The 20,700-nt window shown below is 45.7% G+C and overlaps 3 protein-coding genes across 6 annotated transcripts in view; 1 reads left to right on the top strand and 2 right to left on the bottom strand.

Moving 5' to 3' along the window:
- The window catches only part of mfsd2b (MFSD2 lysolipid transporter B, sphingolipid), a 17,110-nt gene extending 6,208 nt beyond the window's left edge, over positions 1 to 10,902 (bottom strand). Inside the window, exons 1-8 of one of the 3 annotated variants that reach the window (XM_084700503.1) lie at positions 10,489 to 10,902; positions 9,608 to 9,786; positions 8,752 to 9,149; positions 4,704 to 4,829; positions 4,494 to 4,618; positions 2,256 to 2,379; positions 742 to 820; positions 428 to 609 (exon numbers count right to left, since the gene is read on the bottom strand). In XM_084700503.1, coding sequence (XP_084556629.1) covers positions 428 to 609; positions 742 to 820; positions 2,256 to 2,379; positions 4,494 to 4,618; positions 4,704 to 4,829; positions 8,752 to 9,132 — 1,017 coding nt within the window. In that variant the 5' untranslated portion in view covers positions 9,133 to 9,149; positions 9,608 to 9,786; positions 10,489 to 10,902. Of the gene's footprint in view, positions 1 to 427; positions 610 to 741; positions 821 to 2,255; positions 2,380 to 4,493; positions 4,619 to 4,703; positions 4,830 to 5,015; positions 5,093 to 8,751; positions 9,150 to 9,607; positions 9,787 to 10,488 lie in introns of those variants that run through there. The other 2 variants (XM_084700502.1, XM_084700504.1) reach the window with 2 other exon arrangements.
- A 509-nt stretch (positions 10,903 to 11,411) lies between these two features.
- On the bottom strand, positions 11,412 to 16,141 carry ubxn2a (UBX domain protein 2A). Its single transcript, XM_084699328.1, is given in 8 exon segments — positions 11,412 to 12,285; positions 13,012 to 13,173; positions 13,801 to 13,907; positions 13,909 to 13,939; positions 14,598 to 14,707; positions 15,090 to 15,253; positions 15,496 to 15,554; positions 16,023 to 16,141. Coding segments are annotated over 7 exon segments (768 nt in total). The 5' UTR covers positions 15,506 to 15,554; positions 16,023 to 16,141; the 3' UTR covers positions 11,412 to 12,101.
- A 527-nt stretch (positions 16,142 to 16,668) lies between these two features.
- The window catches only part of atad2b (ATPase family AAA domain containing 2B), a 56,554-nt gene continuing 52,522 nt past the window's right edge, over positions 16,669 to 20,700 (top strand). For both annotated transcript variants that reach the window (XM_084699327.1, XM_084699326.1), the window contains exons 1-9: positions 16,669 to 17,324; positions 18,673 to 18,833; positions 18,978 to 19,009; positions 19,107 to 19,254; positions 19,364 to 19,460; positions 19,619 to 19,748; positions 19,848 to 19,991; positions 20,099 to 20,174; positions 20,279 to 20,380. In XM_084699327.1, coding sequence (XP_084555453.1) covers positions 17,223 to 17,324; positions 18,673 to 18,833; positions 18,978 to 19,009; positions 19,107 to 19,254; positions 19,364 to 19,460; positions 19,619 to 19,748; positions 19,848 to 19,991; positions 20,099 to 20,174; positions 20,279 to 20,380 — 992 coding nt within the window. In that variant the 5' untranslated portion in view covers positions 16,669 to 17,222. The remainder of the gene's footprint in view (positions 17,325 to 18,672; positions 18,834 to 18,977; positions 19,010 to 19,106; positions 19,255 to 19,363; positions 19,461 to 19,618; positions 19,749 to 19,847; positions 19,992 to 20,098; positions 20,175 to 20,278; positions 20,381 to 20,700) is intronic.

Below are 20,700 nucleotides of genomic sequence, written 5' to 3'. Positions count from 1 at the left end.
AAATGTGTTAGTTAAGGTGGTAGGGTGGGGTTTGCTGCCGGGCGGGCGGGGGCTAGTTTGTGCGATAGACTAATGCGCTCTGCAGAGAAGGGAGACTGGCGTTGGTCACGGTTTGGAATGGAAGGGAGAAAAGAGGACAACGGCGGATGTCGCTATTTAAATAAAAACTTCATTTAAATAGCGGCAAGCATGTGATGCTTAGGCGGACGCCTTAACTAAAAAGTGCTGCGGTAAAAACCCTGAAAGGTGTTTTCGTGCGCTTCTGGACTGTGTTTTCCCCTTTTACGGTAAAGAAATTGCGTTCAGGGAGGGCAGCTTTGACAGGCAGACCTGATCTGGACACGAGGTCGCCAACGTCAGTTTCATTCAGGAATCAAACCGGAGCATCGTAGGGACACCTGGGCTCAGGTCACCAACTGACACTCACCGCATGTGACAGGAAGTCCTGCGAGTGCACGAGGCTCCTGACGATCTCCGCCCCGCTGCTGTTGCCTAGGTGACCGGCAGACATGTTTTGGTGCGGGCAGTGCTTCAGGGTGTGTGCGCTGGCCACGATCTGTCCTTGGATGGCAGCCCCCACCAGAGTACCCAAAACCTCCAATGTCATCCCTGTCATCAGAAAAGAAAAAAAAGAAAAATTATTACCCCATGTCCTTGTGAGATAGCAGTGATAGGTGGTGATCGGGAAAGAAGGAAGAGCAGATAAGGATGCGTGTCTGTCTTGCAGGTGGGGAGACCTACGGTAAGCTGTGGCTGAGTCTCTCTCCTTCTGGTCCGTGCTCAGGAACATGGTGAGAGCAGAGTAAGGCACGTGGAAACACTGCATCCATCCAGCCAGCATCAGAGAAACACACAGAGAAAACATTTACATTTATTCATTTAGCAGACGCTTTTATCCAAAGCAAACTGCCAAGAGAGAGCTTTACAAAGTGCATAGGTCACCGATAATAAAAACAACAAGATAGCCCTTAAAACATTGCGGGTAGCCAAAACATGAAGCTGAGTCATCGCAACACATAACATCAACACATAACCATTAGAGAAAACTTAGTAGTTATTACAAGTCTGCTGGAAGTTCTAGACCTGGCCTATTATTCCTCAGAAATATGTATCACTGTTGTGCGCTTATAGCCAATTGACATGATTTCTTCAAGATGCATTTCTCCAATTCACCAGTGGCTATCCATGAGTGGTTCTGTCTGTATTGTCCTCTACACTTACATTTAGTCATTTAGCAGACACTCTTATCCAGAGCGACTTACAGTAAGTACAGGGACTTCCCCCAAGGCAAGTCGGGTGAAGTGCCTAATGACACAACGTTATTTGGCACAGCCGGGAATTGAACCGCCAACTTTCTGATTACTATCCCGATTGCCTAACTGCTCAGCCACCTGACTTCACTTCCTCCTCATACTAGTGGGGCATCGGTACAGCAAGCACAGCCCTCAATCTTCACTTTGTAATGAACACATCAGCTCAGTCAGCATTGTGGTCCAGCCAGCAGCATCCACACGGCCAGCCATGAGCAAAACACATGCAACCACCAGAGACAACTCCAGTCCTTTACCCTGGCCTGTCCCAGCACAGCATGTCATTTGTGGGGCCTTGATGGAATACCATTTATAGATTTGAATGCGCCTAGGAACGACATGATACAGTAGGAGCAGGAAGATAACAAGTCAGTGACTAATCAAAAACCTAATAAGCCAATCAGATGATTATACTGGCCCTTGATGACATATCTGTGTTCTTTGCATTTGTTTATTACTGGACTAAGGCTTTTGAAGTGCTAACAGCTGTCCTTTCCCAGATCCACACACACAAAGACAATGGTGGGCCGCTAAAAGTGGCAACCAGCATTTAGCCACCCAGCGGTCACTGGCCGGCCTGGATGTATACTTATCAAGTAGTTAGAATGACATGTCATTATAGGCCACCACAGTGTGGCTAATGTGGTCTCCACGCTCCGGAGCACATGTTAGAGAAGTTAGCCCCACAGCCCAGCAGAGAGAGGGAGAGAGGACTGGGCTGGACCTTTGCAACAAAAAGGAAACCAAAATAAATACACATCTCCCTTGAGGTCCCATATCTCAGAGCTTTGGTTTTACATCCGCTCCACCTCCTCCCAGTTCTTATGTTTCCACTCTCAGGAGCAGTTGTGGCTGTTGATGCCAGAGTCTAATACGGCTCAACAGAAATTCAAAATCCTGTTCACTCATTCTGTCCAGAAGGTTCCTATACCAGTTGGTACTCACAGTGATGAGGGTCTGGTAGAGGCAGTAGAAACCCAGGTACCACATGAACCTTCCGTGGGTGAAGGGAGGAACGAACCAGAGGTAGAAGTAGGACACCACCACAAACGGCGTGCAGCCCACCATCCTGCAGAGAGAAGTACAGTCACAGGTAACCAGGTGGTCAGAGACTTGGTCAAGGCCCATCTCCCCTCAGGAAAACAAAGGACAAATATCCTGCAGAGAGGGGTGACAGGAGTTATGTCTTTTTACTATCTGGAGCCAAAATCTGCTTTTATTTTTGGCGTGTGTCAGTGATGAATGGATGTGTTTGTGTATCTGACAAGAGGAATCTATCATGGGTTTATGTGGAGACAGATCAGGGGAAGATGTACCACAGGATTGTCAGCCCACATGACCAGGAAAGCGCTCCTAGGACAAGGCATTGCACACACACACACACACACACACACACACACACAGATAGTCCCAGCAGAGCAAAATAATTCTGCTGAGTTGTGCTGTTTGCAGGATGTGGAGGGATATGTCAGCTATGTATAATTCATACGAATACAACTAGTACATTTTATGGGTATGGGCTAGGTGAACAGCTGGGCATGTCAGAGAGGGGGAGGAGGAGGAGTGGGGATGTGGATTAAGTCCACACTGACTTGTTTGTCAGTACACCACTGTAATCTACAATGTTGACCTGGTTTGTATTCCAATTAACACAGAGTTCTCCTCATTTCAGTTGCAGGTCTTCATACACAGAATGTAACACAATCTAGAATTTACCTGGTAGTCCTACACTACCACTGTTGACAAACACTTTGACACAGATAATAAAAAAAAAACTGAGTGAAAAAAAGACTAACTGTGAGTTAAATATTGGTGACTACTTTGTAAGTCTACACCACAGGCCAGGAACTTTGACCTGACATGACCCTAAGGTGTTTGACCCCTCCAGTGCTTTCTCTGCACTCAGCCCCTACAGGTCTCCATGAACTAACCCCCTGCCCCTCTCTGCACTGCCATTCAGCCCAGGCCCAACAGAGAGAGGGAGGGAGAGCGAGGGGAGCGAACAGGGAAGGTAAGCGTAAAGAGAGAGAATGGAAAGACAGAGTGAGAAAGAGGTAGAGCCGGACCAGGAGTGTCTGGTTCTAGCAGAGTCCAGCCCTGCCTGTCACACAGTGGCCTCCCCCTCTGTCTCTCCGACTGATTGTTCTGACAGACAAAGGTTGTGACATCACCGGGAGCTGCAGAAAGGGCACATGAAAGGCCCACTGACTGAATGGGGACAGTCAGAATGTTCTGCAAGATGGCTCATAGGATGTGTGCGGGACATGGTGGAAAGGTCTATTTGTTGACAAAAAACAGCAACCACATGCGTTTCAACACAGACTTTCGGAAATATTTTACTTTCCTATTCATGTTTATTAGGTTGGTGTATAAGGTAACAGGCAAAGGATGATTTGGAAAGAAACGCTGAGCGTCTATTAAAAAAAGTACTTAGGAATGCTGTTATCTGAGTGTTCCTTTAGATCGGCATGGCGGTCGCTAAGACATCAAACACAGCAGCACCCAGGGGTAGCAGCTGGGTATCGCCCCTGTGTTCTGGACAAAGTGTAGATACTGATCACTTCCTGTCTGGATGGTGATGTCAACCTCAGGAACAAGGGGACTTCCTGTAGAGAGAGGTCTAGGGGGTTTCCTACATCCAAACCACGATCCTACTCTCTCACAGCAGACATCACTGACACACACATCTTTCTCACCCTTTTCCTAGTGTAAACCGACAACAGACAGAAGCATCTGTGCGCTGAGTGTGGCTCAGGCCAGCTCAGTGGGCTTGGTCTGCCTCCAGCGCTGTGAGCCTGTGGGTAATCTATGGCTCACCCAGCTCTCAGCTCTCAGATTCTCCACTAAGTACTTTCTCTGTAATTATAATAAGCGAACGGTGTCACGACAGTGTTCTGGCCTTGTGCTAACACAGATTAGGCACACTCACTCAAACACACACACACACACGTACGTAAGGTAACAGAGATGTTTAACACTGGGTTGAGGCTGAATTTGATGTGTTGAAAACAAAAAGAGACACTTATCTTGCATCTTGTGGTGTTTTAAAGATTATGTGTATATACAGCTTCCATGAAATCCAACTCAATGTGAAAACATTAACCTGAACCGTGGAATGAACTAACCAAACACTGGAAACACAGAGACAGAGTAGAATGAGACAGGGGGGAGAGGGGTTCTCACCAAGGCATGAGCCTGCCAATCTTGGTCCATGGGGTCTTGGTAATGAAGAAGCCCACGATTGGATCAGTCACAGCCCCCCAGGTCTTCCCTATGAACAGCACCATTGAGGCCTGAAACGGGTTGATCTGTGGGGATGATGGATAAAAGTAGGCGTGAGTGAATCAGCACCCCCCTCCCCCTCCCAAACGCACACACACACGCAAACTGTACCTGAGCAACATCGAGCAGGTAGATTTGGAGGAAGAAGGCGGTAGCACTTCCGGCCACCTGATTGGGTGCTCCTCCGATGGCAAAACACAGTTTACTGCAGACAGACAACCTCTGGTTTAGCTCTGTCTGTGGAGACAGTAAGTAGAGAGTCAGCATGTCCAGAGCGGACGTTTAGCACGGTTAAGATCAACAGAATCAGATGGGCAAGTGTATCCTTGATTGTAATTGGCCATGTGTGGCAACAACAGATGGTGGATAGGGTACGGATGTAGAGTTCATGTTCGATACCAGGTCACCACCAACAGAACTCACATCGTCAGCCATCCATTTGTAGCTCAACCTTTTAGCTCAAGGACACCTAAGCATGTACGTGTGTTCAAGGATCATCGAATGTAAGATCATTTGAATGCAGCCTCGATATGGAATACTAAGGGGGATAAAATCTTTGTATATTATGATGTCATCTTGGAATATTCATGTTTTTTGGGGTTTGTTTTGTTTTTACATTATGAGGTCAAATGAAGAGAGTTGCAGTCCTGTTGGTAGCATCAAGGGATGGTCTATACCTTTGAGTCTGGTACAGAAGGGATACGTCATTAGCCAACATCAATACTGGTGGAAGATGATACATCTGGATCCCATCCACCCCAAACCGCACCCCATCTCCCCCACCCTGATCATCTATCTCCCCCTGGTCCTCCTCCCTCTCCCCCTCCCCAGCTCCAGAGCCCTCCTGTGGTGTAGCTCCCAGTTGATGTGTGTGACATGGGATCAGAGAGCATCCACCCTCTGCCGTTTAGACTGCGGTTATCCCCAGACACGATGGAGCACACAGCAAAGAGATCCCCAGCATTGCTTCCATACCACCCTCTGCTAAAACCATCTCATGTGTTTAGTGTGGTATGGTATGGCGTGTGTGTGGTGTGTGTTTGTCTGTGCAACGTGCTCATCCTCATACCCGAATAAGGACACAAACCACCTCCTGGAATACCCAATATTTACGACTGGTGAATATCTCAGAGACAGACACAAGCATCCATCGAAGCCCTAAATACAGCAGCACCACTTTAGATCTTTACTCCAGCGTCTCCCTCTCTCCCTCTCCTTCATCCAGCCACACTCCAACACTCTCTCCAACCTTTGTTGCATACAAACCACTTGGCTACACTCTCATGCACACACACGTAGCATGTCGAGGATAACCCACGAATAGTCCTTTTAAACATCAAAGAAGAGTTTCACCACACAACCACCACAGCGCAGACCAGAAGACTGTCATTATCTGAGTCACTTTTTTCTTCCTCGTGTCCTTCTCTCAACATAAAGCCATTGATGGTTTCTAGGATGACAATTACCAGGAGGGAGCTGTGTAATTATTCAAACGGGCCAAGCGGGTCAGATGTAAGTAAAGAGTTGCACATCGGTCGACTTCAAAACTTTCTCTGTGTCTCTTCTTTCCACTCCCACTCTCACTGCAATTATCTCTAATTGGAGAGAAAAATAAAAAGTATTTGGTCTCCGGTGAATTCTGTCTAACTGAAGATATGCAAAACTAGTCAACACAAACAGCCTCTCTCACATCAACTATGGGTCCCATGTCAAGGCATGGACAGGATCTTATTTGAAGAAGAGGTTTGTGTATTTAGTTTAAAGAGGTAAAACAAGCTGGAGAGTCCTAAACTACATATAATAATAGGATCCTTCAGTGCAGTTTACATGTCAGTGCCTTCAATATAATTTGAACAGGGAAAGAATGTGCATCTCATTCTTTTACACCATCAACTGGCTTCACCTTTGATGCTGGTGAAGACATGAATCTCTCTCACACACTGTCCTTCTCTCTGAGGATTTATTTCCACAGACATAAACAGGATATCCCCAATGCTGTCTGGACACACATTATCTAACTCCCTCACTGTGCACGCGCGCACACACACACACACACACACACACGCACACACACACACACACACACACACACACTGCTAATTGCTCACTACTAAAGCCGATAAACATCCTCCAAAGTTTGAGCAGTCAGCAGAGTCGGGGCTGGGAGAAGTGGGGCTAATTTCCAAAGTTAATTAGACTTTAACTGATGAAACGCAACCAAGTGTGTAAAGCCGTCGTGGACAACGTGCCTGGATGTTTCAAGTACGATTCAGGCCAAGTGTGACGCAAACAGAGGATGAGCGCTAAAATGTGTTGCCCTGAATGTTAGCGAGGATATTTCATGTTTTGTTCAGCACTAGCGTCAGAGTCCAGAATGAATATGCGTGTGGTAACATAGATAAAGCTGCTATGATGAAAACATTAACCAGTTTAAAGGTTTACAGTGAAAGGGATTTCCTGAGCTATTTCTCATTAGACTCAAAACTGATGTTTAGCCTGAGCTTGTGTTTGCTTGTGGCCAGACGGGGGCTTTAAGAAAACAAAAACGCGCTGGATATTGACGTACATATACATTTGTCGCTGATGAGTTTAAGGTTGGGGATGAACGTGGTTGCACGTACATGGTTGTCACGTGCCAGCTGACAAAAACTAAACAACAATCGGCAATACCCTGTAAAGGGAAATGTAAGGTGCCTTTCAAAGAGCTTCTCTTCTTATCACAAGGGCCCTATCGAGCTGGAAACTGTGTAAGAAAACAACCAGAAAGGCATCACAACTTGTGTGTCCTGAGATGCTTATCCCTTCTCATAAATCTGCCCTGACAAAAAAGCGCAGGGTAAGTGCTTACTTTGGAAAAAGACAAGGAGAAAAAGTCACATTAGACTACATAGATGCACCCTGGCCTTCAAGAGTAACACACAGTTCATCGCTCAGTTTGCCCCTCCTGTCATCTTAACTGTACAGTGACCACAAGGGGGCTCTGGGTAAAGACCTTATTTTGACAAGCGAGCCATTAGCGGGCCCAGCATTGGCGTCTCCTATACGCTTCTTCATGCATAATTCACTCAGGCAACAAACACATTACACAAAGCCTCCATACGCTGCCACACATGTTTGAAACCACAACTGACAGCTATTCCTCCTTGCATGTGCATGTGCATGTTCATTCACACACAAACACACACAGTTAATGACTTCATCGTATTTTGGGAGTAATGCATCAGTAATCTTGCTTACATACCAAAGAGATTAATGTTTTCTTTTTTTCAATGTACAGCACAATAAATTCATGACCAACAGTATCACCATCAACAATGTCCTACTCCTTATTAAATGTTCTGCCAATTCATCCTGCCTTAGCACTGAGACCTCTACGGCAGACAGATCCGGAGAAACATTCCTTGGTCATCTAAACTCAACAAGGTATCTTCAACATGACGTGTTCTCTGTATTCACAGGAACAGTACATATAGACTGAAGATGTGACTCCCATCTGTCACTGCCTAGCTTGTTCTGCCTGTGGGCACACACTCTGGAGCAGCATCAATAAGTAAGCATTCCATTTATTCTCCCAAGCAAACGGCTTCACATACCTTCACAGACATGGCACAGCACTCATGCTGGCACACACACACAGGCTCACACACACACAGGCTCACACACACACACACAGGCTCACACACACACACACACACACACAGGCTCACACACACACACACACACACACACACACACACACACACACACACACACACACACACACACACACACAGGCTCACACACACACACACACACACACACACACACACACACACACACAGGCTCACACACACACAGGCTCACACACACACACACACACACACACACTATAGACACACACTGTTTCACATTCCTTTCCTGCTTGTACTTAGACAGCCATCATCAGACCTGCTTCTCCACAAAGTCATTCAAGGTGAACTTGGAGTCATGTCATTGTCCCTCCCACAGCCAAAAAGAGACAGAAAAAGGCATTATGAACCTTCCCATCCCGAAGGAGGAAACCAGCCAAGCATTGTTCATAAACAACTAAACAATTCAAACCCCTTGGAACTGTACTAACAGTAGTCCAGCAGTCACAAACATAGATCCCAGTGTGAGTTCTGGGGTGCAGTGCACTTACCTGGTTAGGAGCTTTGGTGAAGGTCGGCTCCGGAGGCTTCATGAGATTCCCTGCTGGGTTCTGTGTCCCCCGTTCCCCTTTGGCCATGGCTGTGCGTCTGTCAGCAGCTGTCCGACTGGACTCCTGAGTGGGTGGGTGTCCCTGAGCGTACGCCTGGGTGTGACTGTGACGTCTGGCCGGGCTGAGTGTGTGTGCGTGCCTCTGTGTGTGTGTCTGCGGTGGGGTCTGGGTGTGACTGTGGCTCTGACTCCGAGTGAGTGTGTGTTTCTGCGTGCCCGTGCGACTCTGGTTGTGAGGGTGCATGTTTGTTTGAGTGGCAGGAGGAGGGCCGCTAGCGGAAAAGTCCTGTGCCTCGGTGGATGTGCTCCTCTCTGCTGCCATTCACATGCTGCTGCGGGCTGGAACAACGCCAGAGGTGGAGAGGCAGAGTCAGGCAAGGGGTCCCACACACATCCAGACACAATTCACCCTCCCTTAGCGTGTAGGACATATGCACACCACACACGCATCACACCACACACACACACACAACCATCCCCCCATCCTAACGGTATAGGACACACACACACACACACAGACCCAATCCTCCCTCCCATAGGTCTTACTCCATCTCCTCTGTTTATCACGTACATACATTTGCAATCTACTGTATGCTTAAAATAACCAAAATGCTGAGTTTTTGCAATTACTTTGAGTAGTAGTCCAGATGCATTAATGCACAATATTCAAACAAAAACAGCTACGGAGGGTGATATTTGAGGAGTGAAATAAGTACAGTCATAACCTGGAAATTGTCCCAATCGTGCAACTGAACTAAACAATTAGAAAGGCTTTGTAAAAAGACGGGTTGACTTACCAGAATGATGAGAAAATTGTTGTTTAGACAATCAGCAAGTGCGAGAATCAGTCAGACTGAATCGGATGCTCATCCCAGCAGAGGAGAAGGAGACTGCAGAGGACGAACTGTCAGTGCGGTTCCACATCAATGTATAATCCTCGTCTTCAACAGGGAACTGCTCCACTCAGCGGTGGTAACTAGGCACAACAGAGGTGAAGAGTTGACTGAATTATTGGCCATCCCTTAATTCTACTGAAACACACGTTCTCAATTTAATGCAATTTGGATAAATACACGGTGATAACCGTACTTTGAACGTTCTCAACGTTTTCAACGTAATCAAAAAAATCCAAAAACGTTTCATGTCTGTGTCGGGCTGACTTGCCATCCAGTTTATAAGATAGTCATAAATTATTTTAATTCATTTCCCCTTTTTAGGCCACATTACAATACCAAACCATAATGACAAATCTCTCAGCAGTTTTACAAGTCTCTGATGACCGGTGTGGTAAGAAAGTAAAGCTTAAATTGCAGTTTAATTGGTTGTTTTATGGTTGCCGTTTTACAGTGCAGTCGTCAAAGAACTGTTTCCCACAATAGGCCGTGTAGAAGAAACCATGTAAATAGCCATGCCAATGAGCATTTGTGCAACTATCACGGCTCAGGTAAATAGTCATACTTATAGCTACGACTGCATCCAATTGTTCCAGATTACATCGTGCATCGGCTTCATCAACATAATTCAACGTTCTTGACATATAGCTATGTTTTTTTCCTCGTCTGACCAATTACAATTAGATGTTGAACACTTTTGCACAACCACAAAGACTTCCTGGCAGTTTTCAAAGTTAGGTGACTATCAGATTATGGACAAAATAATGGATATTTAAAACACTTACCAGTGCATTGATTGCCACTTTCTCAATAAAGACTGGCCTTTTGTAGACACCTCCCACCCATCCAGCAAAATTTGATTCCTGGCCAAGAAACAAATGCCGGTGTATGGCGTTAAATCACCTGTATTAGTAGGGGTGACCCGGATCAGGCAGACGAACTACCCTCATATTTCCTCACAAATTCCAAACATTCATGGACCTCTGGCTAAACATTATTACTACTCCAAAATATGGCCATCGGGAAATCAGGCATGTACTTGTGCACGTTTCAGGTAATGCTGAGTAATGCGTGAAGAGGAACGCTTATATGAAAGAGAGCAGCAAATGTATCTGTAAAGGGAAAATGAGTCAAAGGAAGCGTTTTGAGATAGAGGAAAGAGTTAAGCTACAAGTTATTCCATGCGTGCTTAGTCTTATTAAATATGCAGCAGAGGAAATATGTCCTATTTTACTCTAAAACAGACCCCCCGCTGGTTGCCCCACCGAGCCAAGCAGATCCTTATCATGTCCTATATGCTACAGGCACTACATGTTCTACAAAGTAAACTAATAATTTTCTATGTCGATTTCCAAGGTATATGCTTGCGGTTGATACGTTGGATAGGACCATTTTCCCTTCCAACGTTGACCACTACGCTCATAGCGGTAGTGCATACAGCACTAGGCACTAGGCCTCGCATCCCACTCCCTCCTGTAACTTTAAATATTGAAGACGGATAATGGCATTCCGCTTCCTGAGACAAGGCTGCATCGACATACCGCACGAGCTGAAAAAAAAAACACTTTATAAAGTGCAGTCTTTGAAAATTAAATAGCCTCTATTTCACCCAATCTTTTAGGTACACCCTGTTCCACATTTAACATAATCTCTCATTACTTACCAAAGCACAAACTATCTACAATGTACTCAAAGAAATACTGTGCCATTAAACAGTTCCAAGTTATTTAATGTTAAGTATGATGTTTCTTTGAAATAAAATTAGTACATTTAAACAGAGTTCTATAACATAGAGCCAAGTCCTTATACAAACAAGACAAGGTTTTTCTCAACTCAAATGCAGACAACACAAAATCATTTGTGGGTTTATGAAAACAAAACGGCAAAGCAAATCATTCAGTTTTCTTTCCACAGCACCCGTTTCTAAAACAAATTTACCATAGAGAATACTGTAATATCACCACTTCTCTATTCACTTTCGACTTATTATTCAAATCCCTCATAACCAGATGCGTGTTCTCATTCTAGTGACAGTCACTTTATAGGAAGACTTGCCATCAGCGAGGAGGCGTGTTTGTGGGAGATGACAGACAAGAACGTCTCCCTGGACATCCACGGTTAGATGTTCCTGTTTCCTAAGTGTTGCAAACTCTGTATGGCAATGAATGTGTGCCTGTCCACACAGTGCACTGTGTGTTGATGTTGATTGCCACTCTAGACCGACCAGAGGAGAGAAATGAAGGTTTCCCCCTAAACGTTGCTATGAAAGCAGAGGGGTTTAATATCAGGGCCCTGTGTGTGTTTGTGTGTGTTCCCCAGGCCGGCTGTGACTCGGGGTGCTTTGCAGTGGCTCAGACAAGCGGTGTACATTGCAGGTCTCGGCGAGCGTCGTGATTGGTCAGGAGTGTCCGAAGGGGGGCTGTGTGTTCAGGGGCCGCTGGACGATGACGGCATGAGCCAGGTCGGCCTCCTCCAGACTCAGCTCCACTTCCTGGAGCTCTCGGAAGGGAAGTGATGTCGTCAGGATGAAAGGGGGGCCATTCCTTTGGCAGCGAGACACAAAGTCCTGGACGTCACTGATCCTAAAGTGTTCACAGTGTTTCACAGATGTATCGTGTCATTGTTTTACACAGCTAAATGACACAGGTAACAGGGCTACTACAAGTTCAATAATAACACAACAGGGTATTTTTCTTTTGGGAAAAATAAAATAAGCATTGCTTGAGGTAACGTCGAACAGTTTTTCCGACCCACACAAATTCTCTGTCCTCTCAATACTAACTGTTTATCATTCACTACCCTTAAGCCAAGTCTATAGTGATTCTGCTCACATTTATACCAGCTTTGGGCTCGGCCCTTTTCCCCTCCACTAACCCTGTTATATAAAAGCTGCATCTTACGCAATCCCTCTCTAGGGATTTTATAGATCCACGCCGTCGCCATCTCTCAGATGATGTTTTGTGCAGCTCTGTGCAGTGGAGGATGACATGCACAGTGCTGCACTCAGACCCTGCTCCACGCCAGGATCAAGCCTTACGTCATCTCTCTGCATGTCAGCTTTCAATAATACAATATGATACCCTACAGAGTCTATGTCGGTAACATGCACTGGGACAGATGTAGAACTACAATTAATAAAATGAAATAATCATATTACTTCAAGTGGATCATCCACCTTCATAAATCTCAATCGTTAGAAACAGACGAATGCAAAATACTGTCCATTATAAAAACCACTAGTATTAATGGTATTAAGTATAAATAAACCAAATTCAGCTGAATGCATACATATTTAGAACAGAACCCACCGATGTGATAGGTTGAACCGCTGAACCAGCCTTCTGCCGTCAGCCAACCAGATCTGCAGCGAGGTGACAGGGAGGGCGTGGTCGAGTGTCACCATGGGAACCGGTGGTGACTCTCCATCCTCATGGATGGATGGAGACCGGGCTACTACCCTGGGAGCAACACTATAGGAACGGGTCAGAACATAATGCACCTTGAGTGAACTGTTGAGCTAGATGGACACCTAGTGGTAAGTAATGGTATTACACTCTCATTAATGTTTTTCTCATGACTTGGAGAATTCAATTCCAATGACATTGGTTGCCCTTTCCAGAGATCTAATCAAATCGAATGTATTTGTATTGCACTTTTTAAAAGCAATGTCACTAAGGGTTTTGCATACGCCCATAGAACGGTCCCTCAGCCAACCTAAACCCTCATGGAAGACGAGGACTCCTAGAAAACCTTGGGAGGAGCTATTCAGTGAGGGATCCCCTCCTCCAGAGACGGTTAGTGAAAGAGAGGTGCAGAACACTGGCTAAACATAGTCATACATCAAGGAAAGTGCCAACGGGTGTCGAAACACAGAAATCCAAAGTTCAACTCGGGTCAGAGTTGGCGAATGTCAGTTCAAGCAGTGGAAGAACAGTGGAAAGTATAGGTGTCATTGTATATTGTGATGTCAACTCTGCAACACATTTCTATCCGGTCGCTTCAGATCTGTGAGAGAAAAGAATCCGTCTGGGATGGAAAGTACCTCTGATGTTAAAAATATCCTCCCTGACACCATTCTGTCAGTGAGCCCATCTCACCTGCCGAGTCTGTAGCCCCGCCCACTGAAGGGGTGGAAGGTCTTCTTCTTGGGGACGTACGTCTCCTCTGTCAGGTCTTCTACGTTGATCTCCAGCTCCTCTTCCTCCCGCCCTGCTCTCCAGCTCCACGGGCAGCTCCCTGTGACACCCCACCCCAGAGAGAGCACACGTGTCACACGCGGCAACATCCAATAGAGAGAGCACACCAACACGCCTCAACATCCAATAGAGAGAGCGCACCAGCACGCCTCAACATCCAATAGAGAGAGCGCACCAACACGCCTCAATATCCAATAGAGAGAGCGCACCAGCACGCCTCAACATCCAATAGAGAGAGCGCACCAACACGCCTCAATATCCAATAGACTCTATTGGATATTGACGCGCTCTCTATTGAATAGAGAGCGCACACCAACACGCGTCAATATCCAATCACGTCCACTTTCTCTCGCGGTGTTTGGCTGTTCTGTGGCATGGACAACTTTCTTGTTCAGACGCTGAGGGGTTATCCATCGCTTAAAAAAAGTAAATAATAGGGGGTCAGAAGGCTGAGCGGTTAGGGAGTCGGGCTATTATTTCGAAGGTTGCCAGTTCGATTCCCGGCCGTGCAAAATGACGTTGTGTCCTTGGGCGAGGCACTTCACCCTACTTGCCTCGGGGGGAATGTCCCTGTACTTACTCTAAGTCGCTCTAGATAAGAGCATCTGCTAAATGACTAAATGTAATTGATTGTTTGATTGACGGGTCTACAGTCACATGTCCAGGGTATACAGTGTTTTCTGAGTTTCTGAGCTCACCCTCGTTTGATGGCTTCCAGGAAATCTTGGTTCTCTTGTATGGAGTAGCTCCGGAATTCCTGGTCGTTGACAGTGAAGCCATCCTTCCAGAGCCTCACCACCATCTCAACCTGAAACACAAACCGCCACGGTGATGCCAAATCCTCAATGACATATTTCACTTGGACTAAATTTCCGTTTTGCTTGCCCCAAGGGCTCCGAAAGCAGCACTTGGCAGTCTGTTACTTCTTGTGATGCGTGTAAATTTGCTATGGTTGCAGTGTAGAATTCTAGCCTGATAGCTTAAATGTGGTTAATGAGGAAAATTAATGAATAAAAAATAAAATCTACACTGATGGTTTCTTTACAAAGACTTCAGATTCCAGTTGATTTACAGAGAGAGGGTTGGTAGAATACACTTCTGTGCAGATACATAGGTCTATACTGTATATTATTTCATGTAATGGTAGTGTAGGTTTGAAAGATATATTAAGGTGGAGTATGATTTCTAACCTTTGAACTTCCTGAGGCAACATTGCTGATCTTCTCCACCTCATCCAGAAGATCCTCCACTGAAAAGCTGCGTCTGATTGGTGCCTCCTCTTCCTCATCCCTCCCTCTGCGTCTGATTGGTGCCTCCTCTTCCTCAGCCCTCCCTCTGCCATCAGCACTAGAAACTACAGTCTATTAGGATGCCTTTTCCTAAATTCACACGTTTATTTAGTAAATCTAGAGAGCACCTGTTGTGTCAGTGACATATTCATGTGTCTCTGTGAAGCAGTAATATCCATGTATTATCAATGCATCCATTATAAGTTACATTGAAGGAATAATGTATGCCACAGTATTTTTATTTAAGGTAATAATTCTTCTTTTTTTTTCAAAAGAAACATTGCACTCACAATCTCAGTCGACTCACCTTTTTCCATTTTTCTCGTTCTCTCTCAAAAATCTTTCTTTTTATGTTTTGTCAACCATCTGGAAGAATGAAATAGGCTACTATAAAAAAATATATTAAAGAAACTAACATGGGTCTAAACAACTGCAGTTCAATCAATTACATATCAACATATCAACCTTGAAAGACGAGAACATTTAACCAGTCAAGTCATTACGTAATCACAGATCGTAACACTACGTACGCAATTATTGATAGCATAAACATACACTAGTCCTCCACATAGGAAATCCGTATGACAGTTCTATATAACAAGCCGTTGTACACTCAATAGACTGCATTACATTTTATTCTAACCACGATGTTTGCATGTTGCAGTGCAGTAGGCCACGTATCAAGATTTTATAAAGCACGTCAGCCGTAAACACAGGAACGAACGAATACAGTTTAAGCAAGTTTAAATCAAACAGTGTCCTGTGATGACACGCCACTAATTTAGCAAATGATCAAACATATTAATATATTATCTGCAAACGCCTGCCATTTACCTGGTCGTGTTTTATTCGTTCCATGAGCTACAGATAGCCAAGGGCGTAAGTTTTTGTTTTGCAAGCGGCGCTGGTGACGTAGCAGCCGTTTGCTCACTTCAACTGAGAACGCCACAGAATGGGATGGGCTTTGAAAACGTTGTTTAATATTATAACGATTTTCTAAAGCACGAAAATATGTCTTATATGTTCAATGCCTTATAAAACGATATATATATATATAGCCTAGGCTTACTATGTTTGTGTGTGTGTGTTTTTTGTTAAATACATGTAATAATCAATTATATATTGTTAAATAATAGTTACTATGTTAATACATACTTAGTTTTTACCAGACAGCAATGACAACAGTTCGATTCACATGCATTTAAGAGACCTTCTTTCAGTTTACTGCCCTTGTGTGAGTGCGCGCGCGCTCGCGCCTGCTATTTACAAATGTGTGTACGCATATTATGTGGGCCTATACCCATACACGAACGAATTATCCACATCAGACTTTTGTTTTGATTCCGAGTATTGCTGTGAAAGACAATGTACGCATCTCTAGGTTGTTACTGCACAGCATGCCATGGACCCAAGATGATAAAATGTAAACAAACTGCCTCTTATGCGCACGTGGCTCACCGATTGACACGATCTCAAAGTCCTTAGTGTGCATTGGTAGGCTACAGAAATAATGTGACTGCACTGTGATCTCCCTTCCCCTGTAGTCTACCTAGTTTCACCTAGAGTTTCTTGGACTTGTGTTTTAAATGTGCATAATAACAGATTAGTTTCTGTCTAATCCAGTCGTCAGGACAACTGTTCAGTCTAATTGAGGGAGTTTTCATAATCCAGGCCACGGTCTCGGTATGGAAGGGATCAGAAGGCTGTGTCCCCCTGCTACGTGACCTCGCGTGTTCTCTCATGGGTGTATTAAACTCGAGGAATGCTCAATTACGAAATTAAGTGAAGTTGACAATTTATAGTATTTATAGCAAATTGTCAGCCGCCAATAAGAGATATAACTATTAAGATAAGTCACTTGTAGCACAGCTCTTGGGTTGAGCAAAGCGGAAGAGGGCGAGTGAGCCTGCTTGCCTGCTGACAGGAGCGAGCGAGCGAGAGAGAAAGAGAAATGGCGCCTCAATGCTGTGCTCACTGAGGCAGTGTTTAATACATTTAATACAAATATATAGACGGTAAAGACGAGTAGAAATCATGGTGAACACAAGAAAGAGCTCTCGGTTTGAGCCAAGTATTCCCTTTATTTCATCCAGGACCAGGTCGTCTGCCAGGAATCACCCGAACTCTGAGGAACATGTAAGAGCCGGGTTCTATTCTTTAGATAGTGCTAGGCTAGTTGGCTAGCTGGCCGTGTCCTCGGTTCGAGCTTTCTCGCGTTCAATAATCGTAAGAAACAAAATTTGATGCATTTGACACCAACCAAATTAATTCGACAAATAGTAAAGATATTGCATGCATTGTTGAAACAGCTTCTCACTTGAACCTGCTGTTTGTTTCTGCTGACGGATTGGCCTGCTACCTAGCTAGCTGATTGCTTCAAGTTGAGTTCTCTTTGTGTTGTAGCTAGCTCAGCCGGTACCAGATGAAGGGGGTGAATTAGCATGCTACCGCGTTGTAGCTTTATTGTGTCACTAACCTGAAAAACATGATAAAGACCGGAATAAACGTTGCCATATTCTGAAATTTGACGTTATGACATTGGTCGTTAATTTATGTCTTCATAATAAATTCGATATCCTAGTTGCAAGAAGATAGCTGTGGGGGAAGGGACTCCAAACCCCCCAGTTGGCTGGCTACAGTCCTTTATTTAGCCAGTTAGAAAGTTGAACTCCGTGAACTTTTTTGTTTATAGTGTTGTGAGTCGGGGGCTGTTGTTGACAGGGGCTATCGTATCTACGAGCTGTGTGCGTTTAGGAATTGGTGTGACGCTATGGAGTACATAGATAGTGCTAGCTACCTAACTTGGATAATAGTTTATCGCAAAGTATCTTTGACTAACTTGTATGATATTATTGACTCATAGTTAGCCGGCTAGGCTAGCTAGTAGAAGCTAACGAAAGCTATCAGTTGATCACTGTTCTGAACATGAACTAACTGCAGCTAGTTAGACTATCAATTCACAACACCATACAAATGCAACAACTTCCAATGAAAGACACACGTATATTAAACTATTTCATAACTTTAAAACACACTCATACAAGAATAGTTTGAAGAACGTCTCAGCTGAACGGTATATTGATATAATGAGAGGCCCCCCCACAACTGTCACTGTGGTGTAATAGACAAAACTTGCTCTCTTGCCAGCCTAACTGTCAGTCAGAATAATCTCTATGTATACAGTCAATTCTAATCTAAACAAACACCACATACATGTTGTCTTATCAACAAAGAATTGTGACTGATGCACACCATGCAAGACAAGGACACGCTATCTGTCCTCCAGGTTATTTAGTGGAGCTGTGAAGTCTAGTTCAGTGTCTTATATCATTCTCAGTTCCTTGAGAACTTCAAGACTGAGGCTTCATTGCCTTACACTTTTCCAAGATTAAGTTCCCTCTTTCTCCTTGGCTCTCTCTTTCTGTGTGTCTCTCTCTCCATTGGTGTGGGGTCTTTCCTGAGCACTGTACTTGTGTTTCCTCAGAAGGAGCCAGGCAGTGATCTGAGCAGTCCCTCAAGCCCCCGGATGTCCCCGCCCTCAAAACGAACACGCAGGCAGTCGATGCCCAGCTCCAGCGACACATCCCCCTCGCCACAGAGCAAGGGCCAGAGGGTGAGCTGGGACAGGCCCACCTACCGGACCAGGTAAGGGGGAACCGGTGGCCTGGGATGGGTCGTGGGTTGCAGTCCAGCATCTCAGATGCGTGTCTGTCCGTGCCGTTGAGGGGTAACCCTAAGCCTAGTACAAAATGCTGCTGAAATTCTCACATATCCTTCTTCCTTCGCCAGGTTATCCTCTCGTACTTTGCAAAACGGACACGGTCAGTTTCTCTCTTAGCTTTCGTACTGTTGTTTCAGATGTTGGGTTTTCAGTGAGCCCCTGTCTGACCTGTGCCTTTTCTCCTGGCGCTCCTTCAGCCCATAAGAGTCAGAGGGAAGAGGAGGCTGGAGGGGGAGACCGCGCCCACATGAACGGCCACGTAGAACTGCAGAGAAGTTGCCGAGTGAAGAAGAGCCGCTTCGAACACCTCAACCAGAGTCTTCTGTTCGACCAGCTCGTCAACAGGTACGCAGACACACACACACCACACGCTCGGCCCATACCTCCACCACAGGGTTCCAGCTCGTGAGCAGCGTTGTTGTGAACTGGTTATCACTGTGCGTCCGTGTCTCAGTACCGCCGAGGCCGTTCTGCAGGAGATGGACAACATCAGCAGTATCAGGCAGAGCCGGGAGGTGGAGAGACTCCGCATGTGGACCGACACAGAGGTGGTGAGTCTGGCACTGCACACGTGCAAAGCCTTTAAGGGATTCCCATGACCATTTCATATGAAACGCTAGACCTCCTTCAGTCACGCGTCACGGATTAGAGACAGTGGGGTGCGATGGAAGACACGATTGTAGCTGCATCTCAAGACCCGTTCTTTTAGGAAAATATGGACATGTATTCCCGGGTGAAGAGGAGGAAAGCGATGCGCAGGAACACCTTCAGCATGCAGACACACCACAAGGTCCTGAGCAAGACGGATGAGGAGGAGGAGGAGGAAGAGGGGACGGAAGGTCAGTCTTTTATGTTCGTTGGCGGTGTAGAAAGAGATCTATGTTTTATTTACTCTGGCATTAAGGTAACCTTCCTTATGTTTGGTCTGGCGCCTCAAGAGTCCCACGGGGAGGAAGAGGAGGCAGAGGACGATGATGAGGATGACGAGGGAGATGAGGCAGAGGAGGCTGGTGAGGGGAACGATCGGCCTTACAACCTGAGGCAGCGCAAGACAGTGCAGCGATACGAGGCGCCCCCTATTGGTAAACACAGAATCATCTTCCCAAAACTCTGAATGGAACAACAAATTCCTAGATCTACAGAATGAGTGAAATCCCATTCCTAAACCCCCACTGGGATTTCTATTCAGAGCCAGTGAACAGGAAGCAGAGCAACCCCTCAGTGTTCGACACCCACAGATCACCTGCCAGAAGAAGCCATATAAGGTAAGACGGCCATCTTGGGGAATCTTTTCCGTAGAATCTATTGTGCGAGACGGGCGTTGTCGTCACGCTGTGTTGACGATGGTGTGGGCTCATTCCTGTCACAGAGTGAAGAAGCACGCCATCCATAGCAGCGATACCACCTCGTCTTCTGACGAAGAGAGGTTTGAGAGGAGGAAGAGCAAGAGCATGACCCGGGCCAGAAACAGGTGACACCTTACCCCCCTCTGACGCCTGACTGTCTGCCAGTCCCTCTCTCTGTCTGTCTCTCTCGCTCTCTCTCTCTCTGTCTCCCTGTCTGTCCTCCTGTCTCTCCTCCTGTCTCTCTCTGTCTCCCTGTCTGTCCTCCTGTCTCTCCTCCTGTCTCTCTCGCTCTCTGTCTCTCTCTGTCCCTCTCTCGCACGTGCTCTCTCTCCCTTTGTCTCTCTCTGTCTCTCTTGCTCTCTCTCTCTCTCTCTCTCTCTCTCTCTCTCTCTCTCTCTCTCTCTCTCTCTCTCTCTCTCTCTCTCTCTCTCTCTCTCTCTCTCTC

Source organism: Hypomesus nipponensis, chromosome 6, assembly GCF_054491055.1.
Source record: "Hypomesus nipponensis isolate SF chromosome 6, ASM5449105v1, whole genome shotgun sequence".
Lineage (NCBI taxonomy): Eukaryota > Metazoa > Chordata > Actinopteri > Osmeriformes > Osmeridae > Hypomesus > Hypomesus nipponensis.
Note: the sequence above shows the minus strand (reverse complement) of the source record. Positions and strands in the feature narration are given on the sequence as shown.